Below are 27,449 nucleotides of genomic sequence, written 5' to 3'. Positions count from 1 at the left end.
AAATGTTAACAGTAGAAAACTTGATTACGGTATACGCGGTATACCTAAGTTATTTCTAACTTTTCTCAGACGGCCTCCACTGATAAAATGAAGGCTAATAGAAAACACATACACATCTCTAGATGAGACGTGTATGTGTTTGTTTGTTCAAATGCATGATACCCATAAGACCTCCCTTAGACTGAGGGTAAAGGACGTCGTTTTCATTGGGGACAATCAGGTAATTGACAGTTCACCGAACGACCGTACCTATCGATTGAACTCGAGCAGTAGTAGGTACTTGTCAGCTTGTCACATTCCACTTTTTGTATCATTAGAGTCTTCCGAAACATGAAATTTCAATCACATCACTATTTCACCATCCTCCCTCGATTGACAGTTCACCGAACGACCGTACCTATCGATTGAACTCAAGCAGTAGTAGGTACTTGTCAGCTTGTCACATTCCACTTTTTGTATTATTAGAGTCTTCCGAAACATGAAATTTCAATCACATCACCATTTCACCATCCTCCCTCGTGAACTTTTGCTGTTATTTCATTCAATTCCGGGACATTCATGCCGTACTAGTCAAAAGCTCTACGAGACATAGGCAAAGAAGCAATTTCCTTTGAAAATAAAGGGTTTTTTTTCGATTAATAACTGACGGTGAACCTTTCACTTTTCTTCAAAAAAAATTGGGTAAAATGGTCTGATTTTCGACGTTCACTGAAAAATAGAAGATGAAAAGGTAAAAAATGAGTTTAGTCTTTCTCATTAAAAAAGAAAACATAACATTATAGATAAAGCAACTTCTTTGCTTCATAAAATGCAGACTACTTTTTATCCTAAATGAACGTACATACATTCCTTTGCAAAAACCAGATGAAATGGATTTCTATTTTCATACTTTATGGTACAAATTAAAAGCTAGTTGAATGCATTTGATAAAATTTTATAAAATGGAATTCTCTGCAATAATATTATAACCTCTCGTTGGCTAATTTTGCAGAAAAAGAAAGTATTTTGCATGTGGTTTCCACATTTAATGGCTTTTGTTATATTTGAGTTCATTCTCTTTCCCCACAACATTTCCTTTTTTCCGCTCACTCTCTGGTCTATCTGGAATTAATCCAAAAAGGTTTGAGAATTATGACTTTAATTTCGCAGATCTGGTGGAATTATTTCCACCGCATTAATCCATCAAGACGAAAGTCCGGGAACTAAAAATTAAATTATCTGTATGATCGACGAGTATTAGTTGGAGAGTTTACTTGAGAAGTGTAGCAGACGGCAGCTTACATATTATGTAGGTACATCATAGCACTCATTTAGCTTCCGATGGTTCAGACTTCAGACTGATCAGAGCTGCTATATCTAATGGAAGTGTAGTAATCTCTTCTAATTCGGATGCAATCTTTGTGCCTTTATACTTCACAAATTTTGCAGAAAAAGAAAGTATTTTGCATGTGGTTTCCACATTTAATGGCTTTTGTTATATTTGAGTTCATTCTCTTTCCCCACAACCTTTCCTTTTTTCCGCTCACTCTCTGGTCTATCTGGAATTAATCCAAAAAGGTTTGAGAATTATGAATCATTGCTGGTTGGGACACAGTGAAGGGCGGCCAGGTATATGCCTTACCCGCTAGTGGTGTGTTAACACGACAGAACTGTGCAGTTGGCGGTTCAGGGAGCTCCTATATTTTGGGATATGTCGACAAGGAATGGCGAGCCAACTCAAGACGAAAGTCCGGGAACTAAAAATTAAATTATCTGTATGATCGACGAGTATTAGTTGGAGAGTTTACTTGAGAAGTGTAGCAGACAGCAGCTTATGTAGGTACATCATAGCACTCATTTAGCTTCCGATGGTTCAGACTTCAGACTGTTCAGAGCTGCTATATCTAATGGAAGTGTAGTAATCTCTTCTAATTCGGATGCAATCTTTGTGCCTTTATACTTCACCAGTCCTTTGTGTAATCCATATCTCAGACTTGTGTGTTTCATTTTCTACTTGCGAATACGTCATACATTTCTGTGGGCAATCCACAACAGCGGACACGAAAAAATACGCCCATGAAAAAATTATCAAAATACGACCTGTTGCCGTCGAATCGTGTGCGGATCTTTTTGAAAATATTTTTTCTTTTTAACCTGTAGCTTTCCCAATTTGTTGTAAAGTATGCTTTTCCGAGTTTTTCCACCCTAAATGTGTTATTAAAGTACAATAAACAAACGTCCTTTGTGTAATCCATATCTCAGACTTGTGTGTTTCATTTTCTACTTGCGAATACGTCATACATTTCTGTGGGCAATCCACAACATCTGGCGACCGTGTGACAGGACAAGGAGAGGACAACCTTTGTGTAATCCAGATCTCAGACTTGTGTGTTTTCATTTTTCTACTTGCGAATACGTCAAACATTTCAATACTTCACCTAGTTCTTACTAATCATCTTCAAGAATGTTCACATTCGTTGCACTTGTTTTGAAGCCTTTTGTTTCAACTTACCTATCCCATATTTCCTGCCTTCTACAATCTCGTCTCTTCATATCGTGTAACTTAGCCTCATGAGAATATTTTCCACATAACACCACGGCCTATTAAACCAGTTTCTATCTACATTTTTATTCTCCTTGAAAATTGGATTCTCCTTGAAATTCTCCTTCCGTCTCTTCATATCGTGTAACTTAGCCTCATGAGAATATTTTCCACATAACACCACGGCCTATTAAACCAGTTTCTTTCTATCTACATACATATGTAGATTTTAGATAGGTATCTCACATTCTCCTTGAAAATTGGATTCTTTCATTTCCAACTCTTCTCTTACATTCCTACGTCTCTTCATATCGTGTAACTTAGCCTCATGAGAATATTTTCCACATAACACCACGGCCTATTAAACCAGTTTCTTTCTATCTACATTTTTATTCTCCTTGAAAATTGGATTCTCCTTGAAATTCTCCTTCTCCTTTTATTTCCAACTCTTCTCTTACATTCCTCGTAATATCTACACGCGTAGTATTTTCTACTCAAGCACCCTTGAACAGAATAGAATGTTTATGCTGCCCAAATAGGACTGAAAAGTGAAAAGTTCCTCTACTCCAGCAGTCAGCAGTCTAAACAAGGTCTCTTGTGCTGTGTCTCCTCTTCCTCTGTATCTCTTTATATTAATTTCATTTGCACAGTCAGGTGAGGTGCTGGTGGCAGAGGGATTTTTTAATAATAATAAAAACGCATCCTAATGTATCTTTAGTATATTTTTAATTTCATTATTACGACGGTATAGGCGTAGTAGCTTGTGCTAATTTTCATAATTGGATTTGGAAATGAAAAAAGAGGGGAGAAAATGGAAATTTTATCTCTTCTATCCTATGTCTTGATTCTTTCTTTCCCTGGAATGGGGACACTCGGGTGCTGACCACTTTCATTACGAACGGCGAGTGGTATCTACTGGGTAAGTAACTTGGAACTTTGGAAAACTTTTATCCTGTCGAGATATTAGGATGGCAGCAAAAAATAGGAACAAGGAGAGAAAAAGTGGAGGGGGTCAAAATATGAAATATGTGTGGGGGAGGGTAAAAGTTTTAAACCTTGGATTATCTTTTGTTTAAATCTCATGCCTCCTTCCTCCCCCTACTCCTCCTCGTCTTTTCACTTCAGATTAAGTTCTTATACAATACATACCTACATTATTTATTAATACGTGCATACCTACTGTTTGCCTATGTTCATTTTAAAGCAACTTTTAGACGAAACCCATTGAAACGATACTTTGTGAATTAGGCCTCCTCCTCGTCTTTTCACTTCAGATTAAGTTCTTATACAATACATACCTACATTATTTATTAATACGTGCATACCTACTGTTTGCCTATGTTCATTTTAAAGCAACTTTTAGACGAAACCCATTGAAACGATACTTTGTGAATTGTAAACGATACTTTGTGAAAAATTATTTTAAATTTTATCTTTCTATATACCGACCTGTTAGGAAATGTCCTAATGGGCGACTCCTCATATTTTCCAATAATTAACACGTCACTAGTTTCTTATTTGTGCTGTAATGATAAATCATTGAATGATTTACTTACCTAGTTGACATGTTTCTATAGCTGCGATTGATATTGTTGAACTGATGTTGAATTACAGGCATGCCGGGCAAGAAGAATTTATTTGTGCTGTAATGATAAATCATTGAATGATTTACTTACCTAGTTGACATGTTTCTATAGCTGCGATTGATATTGTTGAACTGATCTTGAATTACAGGCATGCCGGGCAAGAAGAACTAAATATCGATAACATTGTTGAAAATAAAGCATGACTTTCTCTGCTGTTCTCATTACTCAATCTTCTATCTATCTCTTCCTCCTCTTTTCTTACTTCCTCCTAACCATCTATTCTATCTATCCTACAGCATTTCCTTCTCTCTGTACATCTTCATCTCATACCATCATAAGACCTATTCTACTTCTCTCTTTTATTCCATTTTCTTCCTGCCCTGATCCCTCTACCTTTTCTCTCAGACACTGTTCTCTCTCACTCACCCTCTCCTCTAAATAAAATTCAGTCATACTCTTTTATATTCTGCTTCTCTTCTTCTTCTTCTTCTTCTTCTTCTTCTTCTTCTTCTTCTTCTTCTTCTTCTTCTTCTTCTTCTTCTTCTTCCTTCCTCCTCCTCCTCCAATAAAATTCAGTCATACTCTTTTATATTCTCTCTTCTTCTTCTTCTTCTTCTTCTTCTTCTTCTTCTTCTTCTTCTTCTTCTTCGTCTTCCTTCCTCCTCCTCCTTCATATCAAGATATCTCTGTCTTCGCACTCCATTTCTTTTGCAAACTTTACATCATATCAGTGTCTGCTTCGAGTGCAGCCTCTTCTATTTCTTCCCATGTCCCACTTCTTATTTCGTCTCCCAATTTATCATTTTCCGAGTCTTTAGGAAACATTCATCATCTCACATTTCGAGACATGGGGACTGAAGAGAAAGATGAAAATAAATATGTATTTGTATATATGTGAAAACTAAATATTTGTTCTGTACTTGAGCGATAAAAAAATAATAAAAATTCTGAAAATATTTTCCAAATCCGACTGGTAGGAATAAAATGGAGAATGTAGAAAGGGGGAGGAGGGGGGAGCAGGAGAAAGAGTCGAAATTTAATTTCTGTTTGACTCAGCAAGTTGATTTCATTTTTATTTTCTCTTCAACCACAACTATGTTGTTTTTCCCCCATGCTAAATGTTATTAGATTTGCTTTAATATTCGACGAAATTTAGTTCCGTTTTTAGATATCAAGAATTTCTTTTCGTGGAAAAACGTGAGGTGACTACGTCGGAATTCCCTCACCTGATCATGATACATCCACATACAGCATAATGCTGCAAAATACCTATGTAAATAGTAAAAATTAAATAAATAATGTACTGTAAATGGCTCTCTCCCTCCTCTTTTATAATTATCCCCGTAAATATCGCTTTCGAATAGACATAAAATCGACAAAATAAGAAATTCTTCAAACTCAGCACATTGCAGAAATTTAATTTCTGTTTGACTCAGCAAGTTGATTTCATTTTTATTTTCTCTTCAACCACAACTATGTTGTTTTTCCCCCATGCTAAACGTTATTAGATTTGCTTTAATATTCGACGAAATTTAGTTCCGGAAATTTAATTTCTGTTTGACTCAGCAAGTTGATTTCATTTTTATTTTCTCTTCAACCACAACTATGTTGTTTTTCCCCCATGCTAAATGTTATTAGATTTGCTTTAATATTCGACGAAATTTAGTTCCGTTTTTAGATATCAAGAATTTCTTTTCGTGGAAAAACGTGAGGTGACTACGTCGGAATTCCCTCACCTGATCATGATACATCCACATACAGCATAATGCTGCAAAATACCTATGTAAATAGTAAAAATTAAATAAATAATGTACTGTAAATGGCTCTCTCCCTCCTCTTTTATATTATCCCCGTAAATATCGCTTTCGAATAGACATAAAATCGACAAAATAAGAAATTCTTCAAACTCAGCACATTGCATACCGTAGTGTAACTATTGGACGATCATATAAATCTATTTGTTTGGTTGGTGATAAAAATTTGCTTTGGAAAAAAAGCAATCCTTATTCAATAAATCCATTGGTCATTATGGGTTTAGTAATGACTACTGGTCAAACACAAACAGATACGGAAATTTATTTGTTATATGAAATTTTCACAGGAGATATTCGGATGAACGGTTTCAGTTTTATCACCAGCGGATTAAAACAATCCTTATTCAATAAATCCATTGGTCATTATGGGTTTAGTAATGACTACTGGTCAAACACAAACAGATACGGAAATTTATTTGTTACATGAAATTTTCACAGGAGATATTCGGATGAACGGTTTCAGTTTTATCACCAGCGGATTAAAAAAAAAAAAATCCGCAGTTGTGACACAAAGCTCCATCGCATTGCTGATGAAATACATGTGATTTGAAGTTTTGAATAAAGGGGTTTGACACACCCAACATAGCCTTGTCCTCTGAGAATTCCCTTTTTGTTCAACTCGCCCCTGTACTGGGAGCAAGTTAAATGCATGATTAACACTGAGGCTAATACACGCTTTAATAAGCACAAACTATTCTCCATATCTCCATGAGATGTACTCGTATTGTGCGGGATTATAATCAAAGTAGATTCTGGTGAGAGAAAATTGAGCTCATGATTAGAATGCTGGGGCTGTGTGGGGAGTTGAAAAGGAGAGCAGCAATTTCATGGTCAATAAGTTCTGGATAGTAATTATTGGCTTTTGCCTCGACTCAGCCCCATAGGTAGAAATGTTTATTGTTCACTTCAATTGGGATTGCTTCTAAGGGACCTATGAGCTCACAGAATACTACCATGATACGGTCATAAATCTGGCTCTAATGGTTATTGACAAAATCCCTCTGGAAAATGGGCGAAATCTTTTCTGTCTTTGGAACGTGCGCTTGTGGCCGGCATGAAAACTGTAATTGAAGTTTGGTTTAAAAAAATCTCTCTTATTGTTATTAGTATTAATATTTTTTCAACTCCCTCGAATGTCTGGTTATTGATCAGTTTTATAAAATTTCAAGGGAATTTTAACTTTTGAGGAAGTAGTGTTTGGCAGTGTATTTGACTGATTTAAACTGATGGTTATTGATCAGTTTTATAAAATTTCAAGGGAATTTTAACTTTTGAGGAAGTAGTGTTTGGCAGTGTATTTGACTGATTTAAACTGTATCTTATTTCTCACGCATTTCAAACGACTTTCTTCGACAAAACATGGAACCTAACCTTCCCGATATCTCGGCTGGTACAGAAGTAACCTGTGGTACCACTACTATAGCTTGTGAATATGAGAATGGTGTTATGATGGGAGCAGACACTAGAACTACCCTGGGCACCTATGTGTGTAACAGAGAAGCCGAGAAGCTCACCAAGATTTCTGACAATATCTATTGTTGTCGTAGTGGTACTGCGGCTGACACACAGGCTATCTCTGATCTGGTATCTTATCATATAGACTTGGACGTAGCATATGGATACCGAGAGATGAATGAGCCTCCCCTTGTGTACCGTGCTGCTAACTTGTTCCAGAAGATATTCCGTTCCAACGAGGGAAGTTTTAAGGCCGCCATCATCATTGCTGGTTGGGACACAGTGAAGGGCGGCCAGGTATATGCCTTACCCGCTAGTGGTGTGTTAACACGACAGAACTGTGCAGTTGGTGGTTCAGGGAGCTCCTATATCTTGGGATATGTCGACAAGGAATGGCGAGCCAACATGAAGAAGCAAGAATGTATAGATTTCATAAAGATGGGACTGTCACTAGCAATGGCACGAGATTATGCCAGTGGTGGTCTCATTAACATTGGTGTTCTGGAGAACGGCAAACCCATGGAGAAACTCGTTTTCACGCAAGAAGAAGTGCAACACTTCTTTAACCACGAAGCAACTTTCTAAATAGGTTTTCAAAGTAAACTTGTTTTTCTGTAAATAAAAGCACACGTTTCCGATGTTTCATTTCCTCTGTTCTCTCTCCACAGCCGCCCAAAACAAAACATTGCACACAAAGTCAAATTTAGACTCACCATGTTGTGTTATTGTTCTGTTTCAGCTCGATTTAATTTTGAAAGATGAGGCGGGCGGGGACCTGACCACTTTCATTACGAACGGCGAGTGGTATCTACTGGGTAAGTAACTTGGAACTTTGGAAAACTTTTATCCTGTCGAGATATTAGGATGGCAGCAAAAAATAGGAACAAGGAGAGAAAAAGTGGAGGGGGTCAAAATATGAAATATGTGTGGGGGAGGGTAAAAGTTTTAAACCTTGGATTATCTTTTGTTTAAATCTCATGCCTCCTTCCTCCCCCACTCCTCCTCGTCTTTTCACTTCAGATTAAGTTCTTATACAATACATACCTACATTATTTATTAATACGTGCATACCTACTGTTTGCCTATGTTCATTTTAAAGCAACTTTTAGACGAAACCCATTGAAACGATACTTTGTGAATTAGGCAAAAATTATTTTAAATTTTATCTTTCTATATACCGACCTGTTAGGAAATGTCCTAATGGGCGACTCCTCATATTTTCCAATAATTAACACGTCACTAGTTTCTTATTTGTGCTGTAATGATAAATCATTGAATGATTTACTTACCTAGTTGACATGTTTCTATAGCTGCGATTGATATTGTTGAACTGATCTTGAATTACAGGCATGCCGGGCAAGAAGAACGAGGTGCAATACGAGTGTTGTCCGGAAACCTACGTAGATATCACGTTCACCATTCAGATCAGGAGGAGAACGCTTTACTATTTCTTCAACCTGATCGTCCCATGTGTTCTTATTTCTTCCATGGCTCTCCTGGGCTTTACCCTCCCTCCTGACTCGGGGGAGAAGCTCACGCTCGGTAAGGCAAACTTTCATATCTATTTTTTGCAAATATTTTTGATTTTAACAATGCTTTTGATTCTGTACTTTTTCCCTCTCTTTCTCTCTCCCGAATACATTTCAATTTTTGTTATTTTCAATTTGTTTTCTTGTTCGAACAAAAAGTATTGGGGATACTCTTTTACTGCTTTTCCAAATGAAAAATAGGTATGCTTGTTTGATTGAGCCCCTCCTGTCTGCTGTTTCTCTAAATCAGGGATATCCCTAATTTTTTTGCAAATGCAAATAATACTCATTTGGGTTTTTGCTTCATGTTCAATAAATAATGTGCTAGAATGAGTGACCTCAATACTCCCAGATGGCACCAGTCAGTTTTAAACCTCCCCAACTCTGGATGATTTCAAAGTCAATTTCACAGGGAGCATAATCTACACATGTAATAATATTTCTACACGGAGCTCGCACAATCATCACTACCACAAAAGCAGAAGTCATTTGCAGAAGACTTTCCAATATCGCGAAATTTCATTAGGAAATGGAATTTTCAGTTCGAACAAATACTCATTGAATTCTGTGACTTTTATATGATGCTGTTTGTAGATATTCCCCGTGAAAGTCATTTTCATTTGGAAAAGCAATACTCAACACTGCCATTGTCATCGAACTGTCTACTAATACTTCCTCTCTCATGTCTTTCAGCCATATTGAATTGAACGTTGGAACGCGGCGTTTAGTTTTATACTGTTTAGCTCTGAGCAACACAAACCCATCTCGTATTTGACATCTCATTTCCTGATGTACGATCATATCCATAGGGACTTCCCTTGACCTTCATTTCTTTTTTCCCTTTCCTATTATATTATCTATTATATCCTTGTGCAATACTCAACACTGCCATTGTCATCGAACTGTCTACTAATACTTCCTCTCTCATGTCTTTCAGCCATATTGAATTGAACGTTGGAAACCGGTGTTTAGTTTTAGACTGTTTAGCTCTGAGCAACACAAACCCATCTCGTGTTCGACATCTCATTTCCTGATGTACGATCATATCATCCATAAGGACTTCCCTTGACCTTCATTTATTTTTTCCCTTTCCTATCATCTATTATATCCTTGTTCCAATCCATTCTCTCAACTAATGTACGTTGTAATGTAGTAATCAACGTTCTCCTCTAACACACCTCCTTGGTACTAGAAGTACTTATTGGGTGTCTACAATGCAAACCCAATATGCAGTTAAATAGCCTAGAGCCCTAGAATCTCAGTTTTAAGTAAATCTTGGTACCTAAGCTTTTTTCATCTTTTGACTCTTTCGAAATTTGATTGAATACCTATACCTACCTATACCTACGAGAGTACCTATACCTACTCCAAAAGTCTTACACACTCCAAAACTCTAAAATCAAAAGTCATTCGGCTGGATTAAATATCTCTATTTTATTGTCATACACGAAAACAAGGAAATAGATGTCATAAAAAAACGATCATTTTACAACAAAGAAAAAGGAGGGAGGCCCCGGAATAAAAACACGCCTAATAAAGTTTGATTTTTGTTTTGGGAGAGAAGAATGCCTTCCCGAATTATTTATTGGAAATAAGGAAATTCAAAATCGTTCCTGAATTCATTGTCATCGAACTGTCTACTAATACTTCCTCTCTCATGTCTTTCAGCCATATTGAATTGAACGTTGGAACGCGGCGTTTAGTTTTAGACTGTTTAGCTCTGAGCAACACAAACCCATCTCGTATTTGACATCTCATTTCCTGATGTACGATCATACCTTCATTTCTTTTTTCCCTTTCCTATCATCTATTATATCCTTGTTCCAATCCATTCTCTCAACTAATGTACGTTGTAATGTACTAATCAACGTTCTCCTCTAACACACCTCCCTGGTACTAGATGTACTTATTGGGTGTCTACAATGCAAACCCAATATGCAGTTAATAGCCTAGAGCCCTAGAATCTCAGATTTAAGTAAATCTTGGTACCTAAGCTTTTTTCATCTTTTGACTCTTTCGAAATGTGATTGAAGGTACCTATACCTACTCCAAAAGTCTTACATACTCCAAAACTCTAAAATCAAAAGTCATTCGGCTGGATTAAATATCTCTATTTTATTGTCGTTATTATTATTACTTTCACCATCTCGTTTATAAATGCACGTACTACTTTATAAATATTGTGCTTGGAAGATTACAATATTTGTAAGTAAATATCGATATCATTGTTGAAAATAAACCATGACTTTCTCTGCTGTTCTCATTACTCAATCTTCTATCTTTTCTTCCCTTTTCCTCCTCAGTTTACCGGTGTCGTTTACTTTCCAACGAGCAACTTCAAAGTTTCCCTTATCTCCAGCGAAAGGAGAATGCAGATTTTGGCAAAAGGGGACTTTGCACTTAAAGTCGAGTGTGATCCTTTTCGTTGCAAAAGCAGAAGTATAAACATACAATATTGCAATGTAAAATCAGGCACTGGTATTTTCAAAGCGTATTTTGAAAGTAGGAATTTAATTTCGAATTTCATGCGAGTTTTTGAAAAGCTGAAAACGTTCTTTTCAACATCTCGTAGACGCACAGCGGGGAGGGAAAAACTATGAAGTATCTGCAAGTGTTTGAAAACCGTGCTGACAAATTTTTAATAGTTTTTTTTTTTTTTTTCAACAACTCGGTCCAAGTGAGAAGTTGAAAGAACAAAGTTTTGAAACTTTTATCGAGCTACATGATACAGACATAGAATTACTCGAGGAATACACTCGTAGATAAAACAGACGTAGTTAAAAGCATGGCTCTTCTTTCTATTAAAGTGTACAAGGGATTTCTCAGGACTTCCGCTCATTTTATCAGGTATGCAGGATATCCACAGTTGATTACAGGTAATAGACTCAAGAATAAAAGGAAGTCATTGTGTCATCAGGTCAATATATTCTTCAAAATTGATAAAAAAAAAAAAACGTGGTCATCCATGTCTGTGACATTACATAACGTGGTAAACCGAACTTCCCAAACCATTTCAGGACGCACTGTTTATTTCAATATTCACGAAAATTTCAACTCTATTATCACGAAGATATACATTCGTAGGAGACAGGAAGTAAATTACTAACTACCTAGCAATCTACTTATTTATTAATTCAACGTAATACCTACATTTCTAAATTACATCTTTCGTAAAGGTATCTCAATTTCTTGTGACAAGTTCTAAGAAAATTCCTTAGAGTGTAAATAATGTATCAACGGATGAAATAGGTGACAAACGTTTGTAGGAATGTATCGCACGCCCTTCTAACCCCCCGCTAAACTACACAAACCTATGGGGAAATTTACTCTCCTTCTACCAATAACCAGGTTTTGTATTAGATTAGAAACTAATTTGTCAAAGGGAAAACATACCTACTCTGGTTTTCGTCGTAAGGAAATGTACATTCTCCTTTTATCAGTGTTTTTTCTCGGGGGTAATGTCTTTATCAACTTGATCAATTTCCCTGCGGAACAATAATGGAAAATTTCACTATTGTATTAAATTTTGGCTCTCATGTAATTACAGGATACAAATTTGTATGAACGCCTAGTATTTATACATGTGTATGCAATGTGCTTAACATAAAACAATATGAGAACACAGAAAAACAAGCTGGGCCCGTCCCTCCGGGAATTTTTTAGCCCGTAGTTTATTCGATCATGGTTAAAGAATACCTTTGTACCTACCTAATTTGTTTAATATCCAGTTTATTATCATTCTTGATTTGATTTCAGTTTTATCACCAACGGATTAAAAAAAAATCCGCAATTGTGACACAAAGCTCCATCGCATTGCTGATGAAATACATGTGATTTGAAGTTTTGAATAAAAATGCAACACATTTAAATCGGACGTCAAAATCCCTCTGGAAAATGGGCGAAATCTTTTCTGTCTTTGGGACGTGCGCTTGTGGCCGGCATGAAAACTGTAATTGAAGTTTGGTCTAAGAAAATCTCTCTTATTGTTATTAGTATTAATATTTTTTCAACTCCCTCGAATGTCCCACAATATTCCCTCAAGGGCTACACAAAACGAGCTCTCAACTATCTTTAAATCTACCGTTAACGCATCCTCCACGATCCGCGATGCTTCAAGTTGAAGACTACCAATGGTAAATGATGAGATTAATGCTCTCGCTATCTAATACGGTAAGCTCAACAAGAGTAGTATTGTAAAGGATTAAGCGAGGACCTGTTAGTGTTGCATAATGGGGAGCATTGCATTACCACGACAATGCTTTTGCTAAGCCCTTTGTTTACTGGGTGAAGGTTAGACCTGTTTACCCTGCCTATGTTTGCATTACCATGACAATGCTTTTGCTAAGCCCTTTGTTTACTGGGTGAAGGTTAGACCTGTTTACCCTGCCTATGGTAAAATAAATAGGTACGTGTATAGAAACATGTGCTGATAAAATTCACACAATATTTATTAATCCGCAGGAGTTATACAGCAAAAGTACCATACCCCATAACTATAGGCGTAACTATAAGAAAGAATAACTAACCATACTTTTTATAGAAGCACGTATAAGTTTAATGAATGGACTTGAAGTTCTTCAAAAACTTAAAAGATGCTTGCGCTAATTCCCCGTTATCTTTACTGGCACACTATTAGTACCTGCAAGTTTGACATACTCTCAGTTTACAATAAATAGGTACGTGTATAGAAACATGTGCTGATAAAATTCACACAATATTTATTAATCCGCAGGAGTTATACAGTAAAAGTATAGGTTTTCAAAGTAAACTTGTTTTTCTGGAAATAAAAGCACACGTTTCCGATGTTTCATTTCCTGTGTTTTATCTTAACAGCCGCCTTACTCGTTTTCACGCAAGAAGAAGTGCAACACTTCTTTAACCACGAAGCAACTTTCTAAATAGGTTTTCAAAGTAAACTTGTTTTTCTGTAAATAAAAGCACACGTTTCCGATGTTTCATTTCCTCTGTTCTCTCTCCACAGCCGCCCACTCGTTTTCACGCAAGAAGAAGTGCAACACTTCTTTAACCACGAAGCAACTTTCTAAATAGGTTTTCAAAGTAAACTTGTTTTTCTGGAAATAAAAGCACACGTTTCCGATGTTTCATTTCCTGTGTTTTATCTTAACAGCCGCCTAAAACAAAACATTGCACACAAAGTCAAATTTAGACTCACCATCTTTTGTGTTATTGTTCTGTTTCAGCTCGATTTAATTTTGAAAGATGAGGCGGGCGGGGACCTGACCACTTTCATTACGAACGGCGAGTGGTATCTACTGGGTAAGTAACTTGGAACTTTGGAAAACTTTTATCCTGTCGAGATATTAGTATGGCAGCAAAAAATAGGAACAAGGAGAGAAAAAGTGGAGGGGGTCAAAATATGAAATATGTGTGGGGGGAGGGTAAAAGTTTTAAACCTTGGATTATCTTTTGTTTAAATCTCATGCCTCCTTCCTCCCCTACTCCTCCTCGCTCAGTTTACCGGTGTCGTTTACTTTCCAACGAGCAATTTCAAAGTTTCCCTTATCTCCAGCGAAAGGAGAATGCAGATTTTGGCAAAGGGGGACTTTGCACTTAAAGTCGAGTGTGATCCTTTTCGTTGAAAAAGCAGAAGTATAGTTCGATTCCGCGTGAAAAATTACATGGGATCAACTATTCACTTGCTTATTTTGTAACGGTTCACGAATAAAAGGGAAATTTGTTGACAGGGTACTAGATGTACTTATTGGGTGTCTACAATGCAAACCCAATATGCAGTTAAATAGCCTAGAGCCCTAGAATCTCAGTTTTAAGTAAATCTTGGTACCTAAGCTTTTTTCATTTTTTGATTCTTTCGAAATGTGATTGAAGGTACCTATACCTACTCCAAAAGTCTTACATACTCCAAAACTCTAAAATCAAAAGTCATTCGGCTGGATTAAATATCTCTATTTTATTGTCGTTGTTATTATTACTTTCACCATCTCGTTTATAAATGCACGTACTACTTTATAAATATTGTGCTTAGAAGATTACAATATTTGTAAGTAAATATCGATAACATTGTTGAAAATAAAGCATGACTTTCTCTGCTGTTCTCATTACTCAATCTTCTATCTATCTCTTCCTCCTTCCTCTTTTCTTACTTCCTCCTAACCATCCTATTCTATCTATCCTACAGCGTTTCCTTCTCTCTGTACATCTTCATCTCATACCATCATCTCTTTCCTATTCTACTTCTCTCTTTTATTCCATTTTCTTCCTGTCCTGATCCCTCTACCTTTCTCTCAGACACTGTTCTCTCTCACTCACACTCTCCTCTAAATAAAATTCAGTCATACTCTTTTATATTCTCTCTTCTTCTTCTTCTTCTTCTTCTTCTTCTTCTTCTTCTTCTTCTTCTTCTTCGTCGTCTTCCTTCCTCCTCCTCCTGAGTGTTAACATTTATGTTTTTCACCTTTTCGGTCGTAAATGTCGCTTATTATTATTTATTCTTCAGATTCATTTCGGCGAGGCGCGCGCGAACGTCAAGAGATCATCGTCTGACCTGAACCGAAAACAAAGCTAGTGCAGATGTTTTACTAAGCGCCATACTATTCTCATACCCAACCGAATTTTCCTTTTTAACCTCTGGTTTGCCATTTTGTAAGCAGCACGCGAAAAGCTCCAAGGTTATTTTTAGTGTGTAAACAAATTTCATGTCAGTTTATGTAAAACATGGCAAAGAAAACGATAAAACTTAATGAAGCGTAAACGTACACGAAAACAAGGAAATAGATGTCATAAAAAAACGATCATTTTACAACAAAGAAAAAGGAGGGAGGCCCCGGAATAAAAACACGCCCAATAAAGTTTGATTTTTGTTTTGGGAGAGAAGAATGCCTTCCGGAATCGGCGAGGCGCGCGCGAACGTCAAGAGATCACCGTCTGACCTGAACCGAAAACAAAGCTAGTGCAGATGTTTTATTAAGCGCCATACTATTCTCATACGGCTCATACCCAACCGAATTTTCCTTTTTAACCTCTGGTTTGCCATTTTGTTAGCAGCACGCGAAAAGCTCCAAGGTTATTTTTAGTGTGTAAACAAATTTCATCCAAGAAGAACGAGGTGCAATACGAGTGTTGTCCGGAAACCTACGTAGATATCACGTTCACCATTCAGATCAGGAGGAGAACGCTTTACTATTTCTTCAACCTGATCGTCCCATGTGTTCTTATTTCTTCCATGGCTCTCCTGGGCTTTACCCTCCCTCCTGACTCGGGGGAGAAGCTCACGCTCGGTAAGGCAAACTTTCATATCTATTTTTTGCAAATATTTTTGATTTTAACAATGCTTTTGATTCTGTACTTTTTCCCTCTCTTTCTCTCTCCCGAATACATTTCAATTTTTGTTATTTTCAATTTGTTTTCTTGTTCGAACAAAAAGTATTGGGGATACTCTTTTACTGCTTTTCCAAATGAAAAATAGGTATGCTTGTTTGATTGAGCCCCTCCTGTCTGCTGTTTCTCTAAATCAGGGATATCCCTAATTTTTTTGCAAATGCAAATAATACTCATTTGGGTTTTTGCTTCATGTTCAATAAATAATGTGAGAAGTATAAACATACAATATTGCAATGTAAAATCAGGCACTGGTATTTTCAAAGCGTATTTTGAAAGTAGGAATTTAATTTCGAATTTCATGCGAGTTTTTGAAAAGCTGAAAACGTTCTTTTCAACATCTCGTAGACGCACAGCGGGGAGGGAAAAACTATGAAGTATCTGCAAGTGTTTGAAAACCGTGCTGACAAATTTTTAATAGTTTGTTTTTGAAAAGCTGAAAACGTTCTTTTCAACATCTCGTAGACGCACAGCGGGGAGGGAAAAACTATGAAGTATCTGCAAGTGTTTGAGAACCGTGCTGACAAATTTTTAATAGTTTTTTTTTCAACAACTCGGTCCAAGTGAGAAGTTGAAAGAACAAAGTTTTGAAACTTTTATCGAGCTACATGATACAGACATAGAATTACCCGAGGAATACACTCGTAGATAAAACAGACGTAGTTAAAAACATGGCTCTTCTTTCTATTAAAGTGTACAAGGGATTTCTCAGGACTTCCGCTTTTTTCAACAACTCGGTCCAAGTGAGAAGTTGAAAGAACAAAGTTTTGAAACTTTTATCGAGCTACATGATACAGACATAGAATTACTCGAGGAATACACTCGTAGATAAAACAGACGTAGTTAAAAGCATGGCTCTTCTTTCTATTAAAGTGTACAAGGGATTTCTCAGGACTTCCGCTCATTTTATCAGGTATGTTTTTTTTTTTTTTTTTTTTTTTGTCGAACAAAAAGTATTGGGGATACTCTTTTACTGCTTTTCCAAATGGAAAATAGGTATGCTTGTTTGATTGAGCCCCTCCTGTCCGCTGTTTCTTTAAAACAGGGATATCCTGGATTTTTTGCAAATGCAAATAATACCTACTTATTTGGGATTTTTCGCTTCATGATCAATAAATAATATACACTGCTTATTTCAATATTCACGAAAATTTCAACTCTATTATCACGAAGATATACATTCGTAGGAGACAGGAAGTAAATTACTAACTAGCAATCTACTTATTTATTTATTCAACGTAATACATTTCTAAATTACATCTTTCGTAAAGGTATCTCAATTTCTTGTGACAAGTTCTAAGAAAATTCCTTAGAGTGGAAATAATGTATCAACGGATGAAATAGGTGACAAACGTTTGTAGAAATGTATCGCACGCCCTTCTAACCCCCCGCTAAACTACACAAACCTATGGGGAAATTTACTCTCCTTCTACCAATAACCAGGTTTTGTATTAGATTAGAAACTAATTTGTCAAAGGGAAAAAATACCTACTCTGGTTTTCGTCGTAAGGAAATGTACATTCTCCTTTTATCAGTGTTTTTTTCTCGGGGGTAATGTCTTTATCAACTTGATCAATTTCCCTGCGGAACAATAATGGAAAATTTCACTATTGTATTAAATTTTGGCTCTCATGTAATTACAGGATACAAATTTGTATGAACGCCTAGTATTTATACATGTGTATGCAATGTGCTTAACATAAAACAATATGAGAACACAGAAAAACAAGCTGGGCCCGTCCCTCCGGGAATTTTTTAGCCCGTAGTTTATTCGATCATGGTTAAAGAATACCTTTGTACCTACCTAATTTGTTTAATATCCAGTTTATTATCATTCTTGATTTGATTTTTTGATTTTACTTTCATGTAATGATTTAAAATCAAGACTAGAGCCCGTTCTCCAAAATCCCTCTGGAAAATGGGCGAAATCTTTTCTGTCTTTGGAACGTGCGCTTGTGGCCGGCATGAAAACTGTAATTGAAGTTTGGTCTAAAAAAATCTCTCCTATTGTTATTAGTATTATTAATATTTTTCAACTCCCTCGAATGTCCCACAATATTCCCTCAAGGGCTGCACAAAACGAGCTCTCAACTCTCTTTAAATCTACCGTTAACGCATCCTCCACGATGCTTCAAGTTGAAGACTACCAATGGTAAATGATCGACTAAGATTTAACCTATTTACCACATGTGGAATCGTGAATACTGTGAAATATTAAGCAACTCGATGCAGATAATTGGTTATTTATTACCTTCTTCTGCACTGTCTTTTTCAGTACTAGGGACACATAATACCTAATACGGTAAGCTCAACAAGAGTAGTATTGTAAAGGATTAAGCGAGGACCTGTTAGTGTTGCATAATGGGGAGGATTGCATTACCATGACAATGCTTTTGCTAAGCCCTTTGTTTACTGGGTGAAGGTTAGACCTGTTTACCCTGCCTATGGTAAAATAAATACGTGTATAGAAACATGTGCTGATAAAATTCACACAATATTTATTAATCCGCAGGAGTTATACAGTAAAAGTACCATTACTATAGGCGTAACTATAAGAAAGAATAACTAACCATACTTTTTATAGAAGCACGTATATTAGGTCAGAATATGCTTATCCCAAATCTTAACATGACAAAGATTAAACTTTTATTAAAAGAAATTGTATACTTTTTTCTCATCCCCCAAAAAACAGTTTTTTTGGTTTTTTGGCTTTATGGTTTTCTGGACAAAATTTGCACCATCATTTTCGTGTTCCTGGTAAAAAAACCTTTAATTTGATATATAGGTCGACTAGGTTTGGATAAGTCCTTCTATGGGGACAGACCGACCGACCGACCGACCGACAGAGTGACGACACCGAAGCGAATACAATAGTCCGTCCACTATACCTTTTATTATTAGTAATAATAAAGGAAGGACGGACTAAAAATCAATTCAAACTAATTGCCTTCGCTGTTAAGTATGACATTACGAAGTCCAACAAATAAAATAGAGATATTTCCTTCAATCATAATAATAATAATACTTCTACTTACAGTCTCACAAGACTTTATAGTGTTCTATTCAGTGTCTACCTTCTACCACAAGACAGATTTTGTCTCATTATTATTCTGAAGATGCGTGTACATTTGTACATAGTTGATTGACTTCTTCATATATCGGTCGACTGTAGTGTAGACGTACCTACCTTTAGATATTATGCTGACTAATGAAAAGTCACGGAGGAATAAAAATATTTCTGTGCCGCAAAGAGGTAATCTTTATTTTCAAGTTTGAAAGAGTTTAAAGTGGAAAAAGCTTGTGAGAATGGGGGAAATAAAATCATATTGGTCCCGCAAAGTAGGAGGAAAATAATAATGATTGGACGATTATTTCATTACAGGAGGAAAATATTCCCTTATTCCCTGCATATTTGAAGTAGCTCTTCGCTGCTCACAAGTGAGATGAGTAGCGCTCTGGGAGTATTCATTGTTCTATTCCTCTAGCTTTCATTTCAAGTACAGAACTAACAATTGTTTCAACAAGTGAGATGAGTAGCGCTCTGGGAGTATTCATTGTTCTATTCCTCTAGCTTTCATTTCAAGTACAGAACTAACAATTGTTTCATACCTATTTCCCTTTAATCTGTGTTTCCCTTTCAAGGTTTATGTTTTTAACGTCTGGGAAGTGTGGAAGAGATTGTTTCACCTTTGAGAGAATACAAAAGATGCTTCCAGCTTCCCTGTGTTTGTTGAATTATTGATACCTTTTCGAAACATTTTCAAAACAACTTTATCTTTATTTTTTCGAGGTGTTTAATTTTTCAGGAGTCACAATACTCCTTTCATTGACTGTGTTCTTGAATCTCGTGGCAGAGTCTATGCCCACCACATCTGATGCCGTGCCTCTTATAGGTAGGACACGTATTAGTAAAACAAGTAGAGTTTTCCATCTAAAGACGTTCTTATAATATAAGATTCTATGCCCACCACATCTGATGCCGTGCCTCTTATAGGTAGGACACGTATTAGTAAAACAAGTAGAGTTTTCCATCTAAAGACGTTCTTATGAAACTATTAGACATTCTACGAGTATGTTTGTCTTTGGATGTCCGTTTAGAAGCAATCTCTATTGTTTGACAATCTTTCTGTCAAGTTTATTATTTGCCCAGAGTATTTTCCGGCCTTTTAATTTTACAAATATTTTCCTATTTAGAATTTCCTCCCATTCCTTTTCACTTTGATACAAAATGTAAACAGTGCGTCATTAATGAAACTGAAGAGTAGGTAGATGAGAAAGGAAAGTTGATATTCTAGTTGACCTAGAAAATAAAAGAGATAAAAATCTCTCCATTCCATTCGAAGAAAATGTATTAAAAGTTATTTGAAAAGTCTTAATAAGATATTAAAAGGAAGTTAAAATTTAATGAAAACTTACGTCTGTAAGTAAAGCATTCGGAAGTCGGGACAAGCGCTCTAAGAACGAGCTTTATTTGTACTAAAATGGGAAGTTTCTGTGACGAAAGAAGAACGAGCTTTATTTGTACTAGAATTATTTGAAAAGTCTTAATAAGATATTAAAAGGAAGTTAAAATTTAATGAAAACTTACGTCTGTAAGTAAAGCATTCGGAAGTCGGGACAGGCGCTCTAAGAACGAGCTTTATTTGTACTAAAATGGGAAGTTTCTGTGACGAAAGAAGAACGAGCTTTATTTGTACTAAAATGGGAAGTTTCTGTGACGAAAGAAGAACGAGCTTTATTTGTACTAAAATGGGAAGTTTCTGTGACGAAAGAAGAACGAGCTTTATTTGTACTAAAATTGGAAGTTTCTGTGACGAAAGAATTACTCGTATTTCAAATTCGAAGTAAAAAAAAATAATAATAATGATAATAGCACTCCACTGTTGCAAATAGACCGAGCTCACTGATCCAGTGGATAAAATTAAAATAAGGGATTTTCTTATTCTTTAATTTTTTGCACTAACTTTCAAAAATTCAACCCTCAATAACTACGTAGCCACAACGTGCGTACCCGGAAATACCGAGAGAAAAAATCTAACAAATATACAAAAAAAAAAAACTCCTACTTGTGTCTGCTTGACTTGAATAACAGAATAATATATCACAAAAAAAGGAAGATTGTATTTTTCGTTGGATCATTACGAAGGATTAATATAAATTTCGCCTCTATGGGTTTGAAAGTTCCGTTATGATACGCCAAACTTTTCCGTTATACGTAATAATATTATACCTACCTAATAGCTGAATCTCGTGTTGTTGAAAGTTCCGTTATGATACGCCAAACTTTTCCGTTATACGTAATAATATTATACCTACCTAATAGCTGAATCTCGTGTTGAAAAAAGTAAAAAAAAAGTGCTTTTCCTTCACCTCTTTCATTTTTCCTATCTCCTTTTTTCCCGATTTATGATCGGAGGGTTAAATAATTATCAATTTATTTCATCCTGCGTCCTTCGAGATTTGAGAATTACCGTTTCCCCGGGTATGCTTTTTCTTTCCAGATTGCGTTAATTAACGATGTAAAATATTCCATGTTGTTTTATACCATCACGGGGAATTGTGTAATAGATGCTGCTTATAACGACTCACATACGCTCATGAAAAGAGGGCCTTATAGAGGCCACAGTCATATTCTAACTTTAGCCTTTAGTCTTTAGTAGAACTTGAAAGAAGTTCCTTTAGTTCCTTGTAAATCTTTGAAAACTGGGGTCGTTTGCGTTAATTAACGATGTAAAATATTCCATGTTGTTTTATACCATCACGGGGAATTGTGTAATAGATGCTGCTTATAACGACTCACACACGCGTATGAAAAGAAGGCCTTATAGAGGCCACAGTCATATTCTAACTTTAGCCTTTAGTAGAACTTGAAAGAAGTTCCTTTAGTTCCTTGTAAATCTTTGAAAACTGGGGTCGCTGTTAGTTGTTCGGATATATTCAACATTCTCTTTCAATTCGGAGTTGACTATTCCTTCATGTGTGTTCCCTTCCTCGACTAAGATTTAACCTATTTACCACATGTGGAATCGTGAATACTGTGAAATATTAAGCAACTCGATGCAGATAATTGGTTATTTATTAACTTCTTCTGTACTGTCTTTTTCAGTACTAGGGACACATAATACGTGCGCTACTATCTTTCTCAATATTAAGGTCACATTTGTAGCCACGTAGTATGTACGGTAGATGGTTGGATAAGCTATCTTTTTAATCACGACACGGTACAATTTTCTTCTACGAGGGAAAACTCGCCAGCATCAAAAGTGGTTTCTTTTCATATTAGTCTATTTCAAACACATTAAAAGAATATAAAGCAAAGGAAAAATGTCATTTTGCTAATAAAATAGCTAAAGCTATTCACATGTCAAGGAGGGCTGTTCCTTTTATGTTGAACCCTTGTGCTGCTGAAATGAAGTGGAGGGAAAGTTCTGCTTTCTTTTTTTCTCTCCACATCCTTTGGAAATTATGAACAATAATGTGTCGCTCCTTCTTTTTTCACAAAACAGTGTGGAGCTTTTGCTTTCAACTTGCGTTTTCGTTTGCCATACACATGATAACATTATACTCCTAGGCATTTGTTTCTAGGTAGGTATACCTCATTGAAAATGTCACTGTTTGATGTAATGTTTGATATAATGATGAGTAGCCCAACAAAAGTGACAAAAATCACATTAGAAAGCTGTCAGTCCCCTGAAGGAGAAAGAGTAGGAAATGATCCTCCTTGTAAGTTTTTTCTGTCACTTTCATGTCATTTCCTCTCCACCCTACACCAACCTATCATCTTAAGAGCGTTCCTTTCTAGGTAGGTATACCTCATTGAAAATGTCACTGTTTGATGTAATGTTTGATATAATGATGAGTAGCCCAACAAAAGTGACAAAAACCACATTAGAATGCTGTCAGTCTCCTGAAGGAGAAAGAGTAGGAAATGATTCTCCTTGTAAGTTTTTTCTGTCACTTTCATGTCATTTCCTCTCCACCCTACACCAACCTATCATCTTAAGAGCGTTCCTATGTTTTGTTTTTGTTGAAATGTTAATCAACATTGAACTCGACTTGTTGTCTGCCATAGGTATCAGATAGTCAAATACTCGTAGTTTTCCACATTAACTGAAGTCGAAGTTAGTGAGGGTTGTATAACCCGCAGGAGTCTCATCTTTTCCAACTTGATTAGATTACAAACCAACGCAACGGAAGAGCGTTCCTATGTTTTGTTTTTGTTGAAATGTTAATCAACATTGAACTCGACTTGTTGTCTGCCATAGGTATCAGATAGTCAAATAGGTACTCGTAGTTTTCCACATTAACTGAAGTCGAAGTTAGTGAGGGTTGTATAACCGGCAGGAGTCTCATCTTTTCCAACTTGATTAGATTACAAACCAACGCAACGGGACCTTTGCTCAGATATCATAGTCGAAAGAGAAGTTGATTACTCTTTGAATAATATATCACAAAATAATCTCATTTCCTTGAGAAACGAATGCCATTATTTCTCTTAAATAATTATACTGCTTCTAAACGGAACCAAAGAATTCTGTCCTCCTACTCAACGTTGTTACTGTTTTTAATTATCTTTAAATGGGAAGCTCTCTTACATTTTAGATACAAAGATCCAGCCGAGATACTTGGAAAAACAATGGAAGAAAGTTCATTCATTTTATCATGCAGTTTGCTTAAAATTAGAATTTATTTAATAGTCCGACAAGACCCGGGTGTAAGTATAACGAAGTTATGCTTGTAAATAACGGTAAAGTTATCGCTTTAACTTTGTGCCCCTGACGTGTGTTGCATACGTTCTATTGGTCAACATGTATGTTACATATTCCACTGTGGAAGACAACATTGTCTTGTATGTTTTATTTGTTCTTAAAGAGTTCCCCGTTAGCGATGTTTCTCGAATTGTTTTTGTTTTGTTTCCCCTTCCCTCTTTAACAGCCATAATAATTTGAAAATAAGGAATTTGGCCCTTTGATGAAAATAACGACTACCTTTTTGATCGTCTGATTTTGATCTTAATTGCCTGAACCTTTTCCCAATATCGTAGTATTTACTATAAAAAAAAACTCTGATGTTCTGATAATTTCAAGTTTTTATTGCTGTTTTAACTACTTTTTTCAATTGCCACCCTTTTCGCACTAGTGGCATAATGATTATTACAAATAATATTTCAGGTACTTTTCTTATGTATGTACTACAGATGTAATATGACTTTGGAAAACTCGACTATCATACCAAAAGTAACAAGAGCAAGATGAAAAAACTTTTTCAATTTTATTTTAAATGTTAATTTTTATGAAATCAAACGTATTCCGAGTTTGTTTTTCTTCCAAACTGATTTGAAATTCTCTGGAAAGAACAACGACTTTAAACTTTGGTACACGAAAAAGTAAACATTTACCTAATGCTTGAAACAGTCAACATACTCTTTGTTACTTCCTCCCTTCAATGTCAGAAGCTCACAGCTTGCTCCCGTTCAATATAATAAGATCCAGCCGAGATACTTGGAAAAACAATGGAAGAAAGTTCATTCATTTTATCATGCAGTTTGCTTAAAATTAGAATTTATTTAATAGTCTGACAAGACCCGGGTGTAAGTATAACGAAGTTATGCTTGTAAATAACGGTAAAGTTATCGTTTTAACTTTGTGCCTCTGACGTGTGTTGCATACATTCTATTGGTCAACATGTATGTTACATATTCCATTGTGGAAGACAACATTGTCTTGTATGTTTTATTTGTTCTTAAAGAGTTCCCCGTTAGCAATGTTTCTCGAATTGTTTTTGTTTTGTTTCCCCTTCCCTCTTTAACAGCCATAATAATTTGAAAATAAGGAATTTGGCTCTTTGATGAAAATAACGACTACATTTTTGATCGTCTGATTTTGATCTTAATTGCCTGAACCTTTTCCCAATATCGTAGTATTTACTATAAAAAAAAAACTCTGATGTTCTGATAATTTCAAGTTTTTATTGCTGTTTGAACTACTATTTGTTCCTTCATTCTATGTGGATTTACAAAACAAAATAGATTCATACTCATACAGCCCAGAGGTTCAGGTATCTCAGAGCTAAACAAAACACAGCCCTACCCCGTTGGGGACAATACATTACGCCCAGCCTAATCCCTTTATGTTTTTCGTTTTTTTTTTTTTTTTTTTTTTTTTTTTTTTTTTTTTTTTTTTTTTACATGGAAAAAAATTGTTTTATGAAAACTTATACCTAACAGAGATATGACCCCTCTCCGAAATGTAGGACCGAAGCCCGAAAAAGACAACAGCAAAGAATGACGGTCTCAGAGAATGGTTTGTCCAATACACGAAGACTATTATTAAAGGATCTACCATTTTCATTTGTATGAGGGCAGAGGGTCATCTTTTCGGATTTTCTGCGTTCATTGCGGAAAGGAAGACGCATTTGAATTCCACCTACCTCAACACCAATAATGAAAATACCCACCAAATTGTATGACGGGCAACCCTACACTAGAAGGATGTCCTATATTAGGAACAGCCAGCATATTGGGATTAAAATAAATTAGTTTTTCAAGCATTAAAAAAAAAGTTGTTACAATTCTCACACGTCCTACAAATTCTTTTATTAGATTTTTTCACGTTCTGTTATTATTTTGTTCGCATTGAAAAAATAGAAAGTAAAATCACAGGTGAAAAAAACGTGTAACTGAAGCCAACATAAACAGGTAATGAAAGCTGATAATATGCAACAAAATATTGATTCAATTGAGTATTGGAAATATTTAAAAGTACGAACCAAACAAGGAAAACAGCTTATTCAAAATGTACATCACCCATCGTAGATTGTGGAAGATCACAGACATGAGAGCATAACAGGACATCCTGGTAAACCTGATGAACAGCAATAAATTTGTCAAACCAGTATCTTTTTATATGTTCGCAATATTGAACAATATTTAAATGCAAAAATATTTAAATAAAATGTTTTGTACTTTAAACCTTGATATGCAATTATTAAAGAAAGCCAACAAGAATGTAAATAAAAACTAAAACATGTTATAATAATACGCTGATTGCGATACTGTCATTTAAATCAATCGAAATTGCTAATTTTGTCACGACTAAAAAATTAAATATAAACCAATTAAAAAACAATGTGATAATTATCGTTTTAACTACACATCTCACGTAACTTTTAATCTCCTCATACAGGTTAGTGTAGAACGAGTTACAACAATTTCTTTCTTATCAAGTTATCAACTTTGTGCAGTATCTGATTCATTTCCACGCCTGAATCACCCGGTATTTCTATAAGCTTCGGAACTTTGTTGTAATTTCTTGTGATTCCAGGTATTACTATCCTTTTGTCTCACACTGTATTTCTGTTACGGCTCGCCCAAGTATTACCGCAATCCTCAGAGGCAGTGCCTATTTTAGGTCAGAATATGCTTATCCCAAATCTTAACATGACAAAGATTAAACTTTTATTAAAAGAAATTGTATACTTTTTTCTCTTTTTTTTTCCATCACCCAAATTATTTGCCTCGCTCAATTTGCATTTCTCTCCTCTGACTGCCATCTTGTTTTCGACTTCTTAGCCTCTTCTTCTGATCAAATGAACTTGATGAGTTATCACTTTTCTAATCTTTTTATAGGTACTCATCATCGTTTGATCTTTCTGATCATTTATTATTTACTTTTGGTATAACTCAGATTTAGCCTTTTTTTCTGTAAAGCTCGGCAGGTCTTTTTGGAACTTAACGAAATAATATGAAGCTAGAATATTATAGATATTGTATGAAAATCTTCGTAATACCAAAAGTAAAATATCTTCACACTCTTTTTGTTCATTTTTAAAAAAATTTTTCTCTTTTTTTCCATCACCCAAATTATTTGCCTCGCTCAATTTGCATTTCTCTCCTCTGACTGCCATCTTGTTTTCGACTTCTTCTTCTTCTGATCAAATGAACTTGATGAGTTATCACTTTTCTAATCTTTTTATAGGTACTCATCATCGTTTGATCTTTCTGATCATTTATTATTTACTTTTGGTATAACTCAGATTTAGCCTTTTTTCTGTAAAGCTCGGCAGGTCTTTTTGGAACTTAATGAAATAATATATCAAGCTAGAATATTATAAATATTGTATGAAAATCTTCGTAATACCAAAAGTAAAATATCTTCACACTCTTTTTGTTCATTTTTTAAAATTTTAT

The 27,449-nt window shown here is 35.6% G+C and overlaps 1 protein-coding gene and 1 pseudogene across 1 annotated transcript; both read left to right on the top strand.

Annotated features, from left to right (window-relative positions):
- Positions 1–7,156: 7,156 nt before the first annotated feature.
- LOC103519283 lies at positions 7,157–13,675 on the top strand (annotated as a pseudogene).
- Positions 8,157–26,956, top strand: LOC103519285 (CHRNA7-FAM7A fusion protein-like). Its single transcript, XM_026830840.1, has 4 exons — positions 8,157–8,191; positions 8,724–8,746; positions 15,990–16,161; positions 26,584–26,956. Exons 2-4 carry the CDS (start codon positions 8,726–8,728, stop codon positions 26,829–26,831), a joined length of 441 nt encoding a protein of 146 aa, XP_026686641.1. The 5' UTR covers positions 8,157–8,191; positions 8,724–8,725; the 3' UTR covers positions 26,832–26,956.
- Positions 26,957–27,449: the final 493 nt, after the last annotated feature.

Source organism: Diaphorina citri, unplaced genomic scaffold (genome assembly GCF_000475195.1).
Source record: "Diaphorina citri unplaced genomic scaffold, Diaci psyllid genome assembly version 1.1 scaffold2645, whole genome shotgun sequence".
Classification (NCBI taxonomy): domain Eukaryota; kingdom Metazoa; phylum Arthropoda; class Insecta; order Hemiptera; family Psyllidae; genus Diaphorina; species Diaphorina citri.
This window is presented reverse-complemented; position numbering and strand designations above follow the sequence as displayed.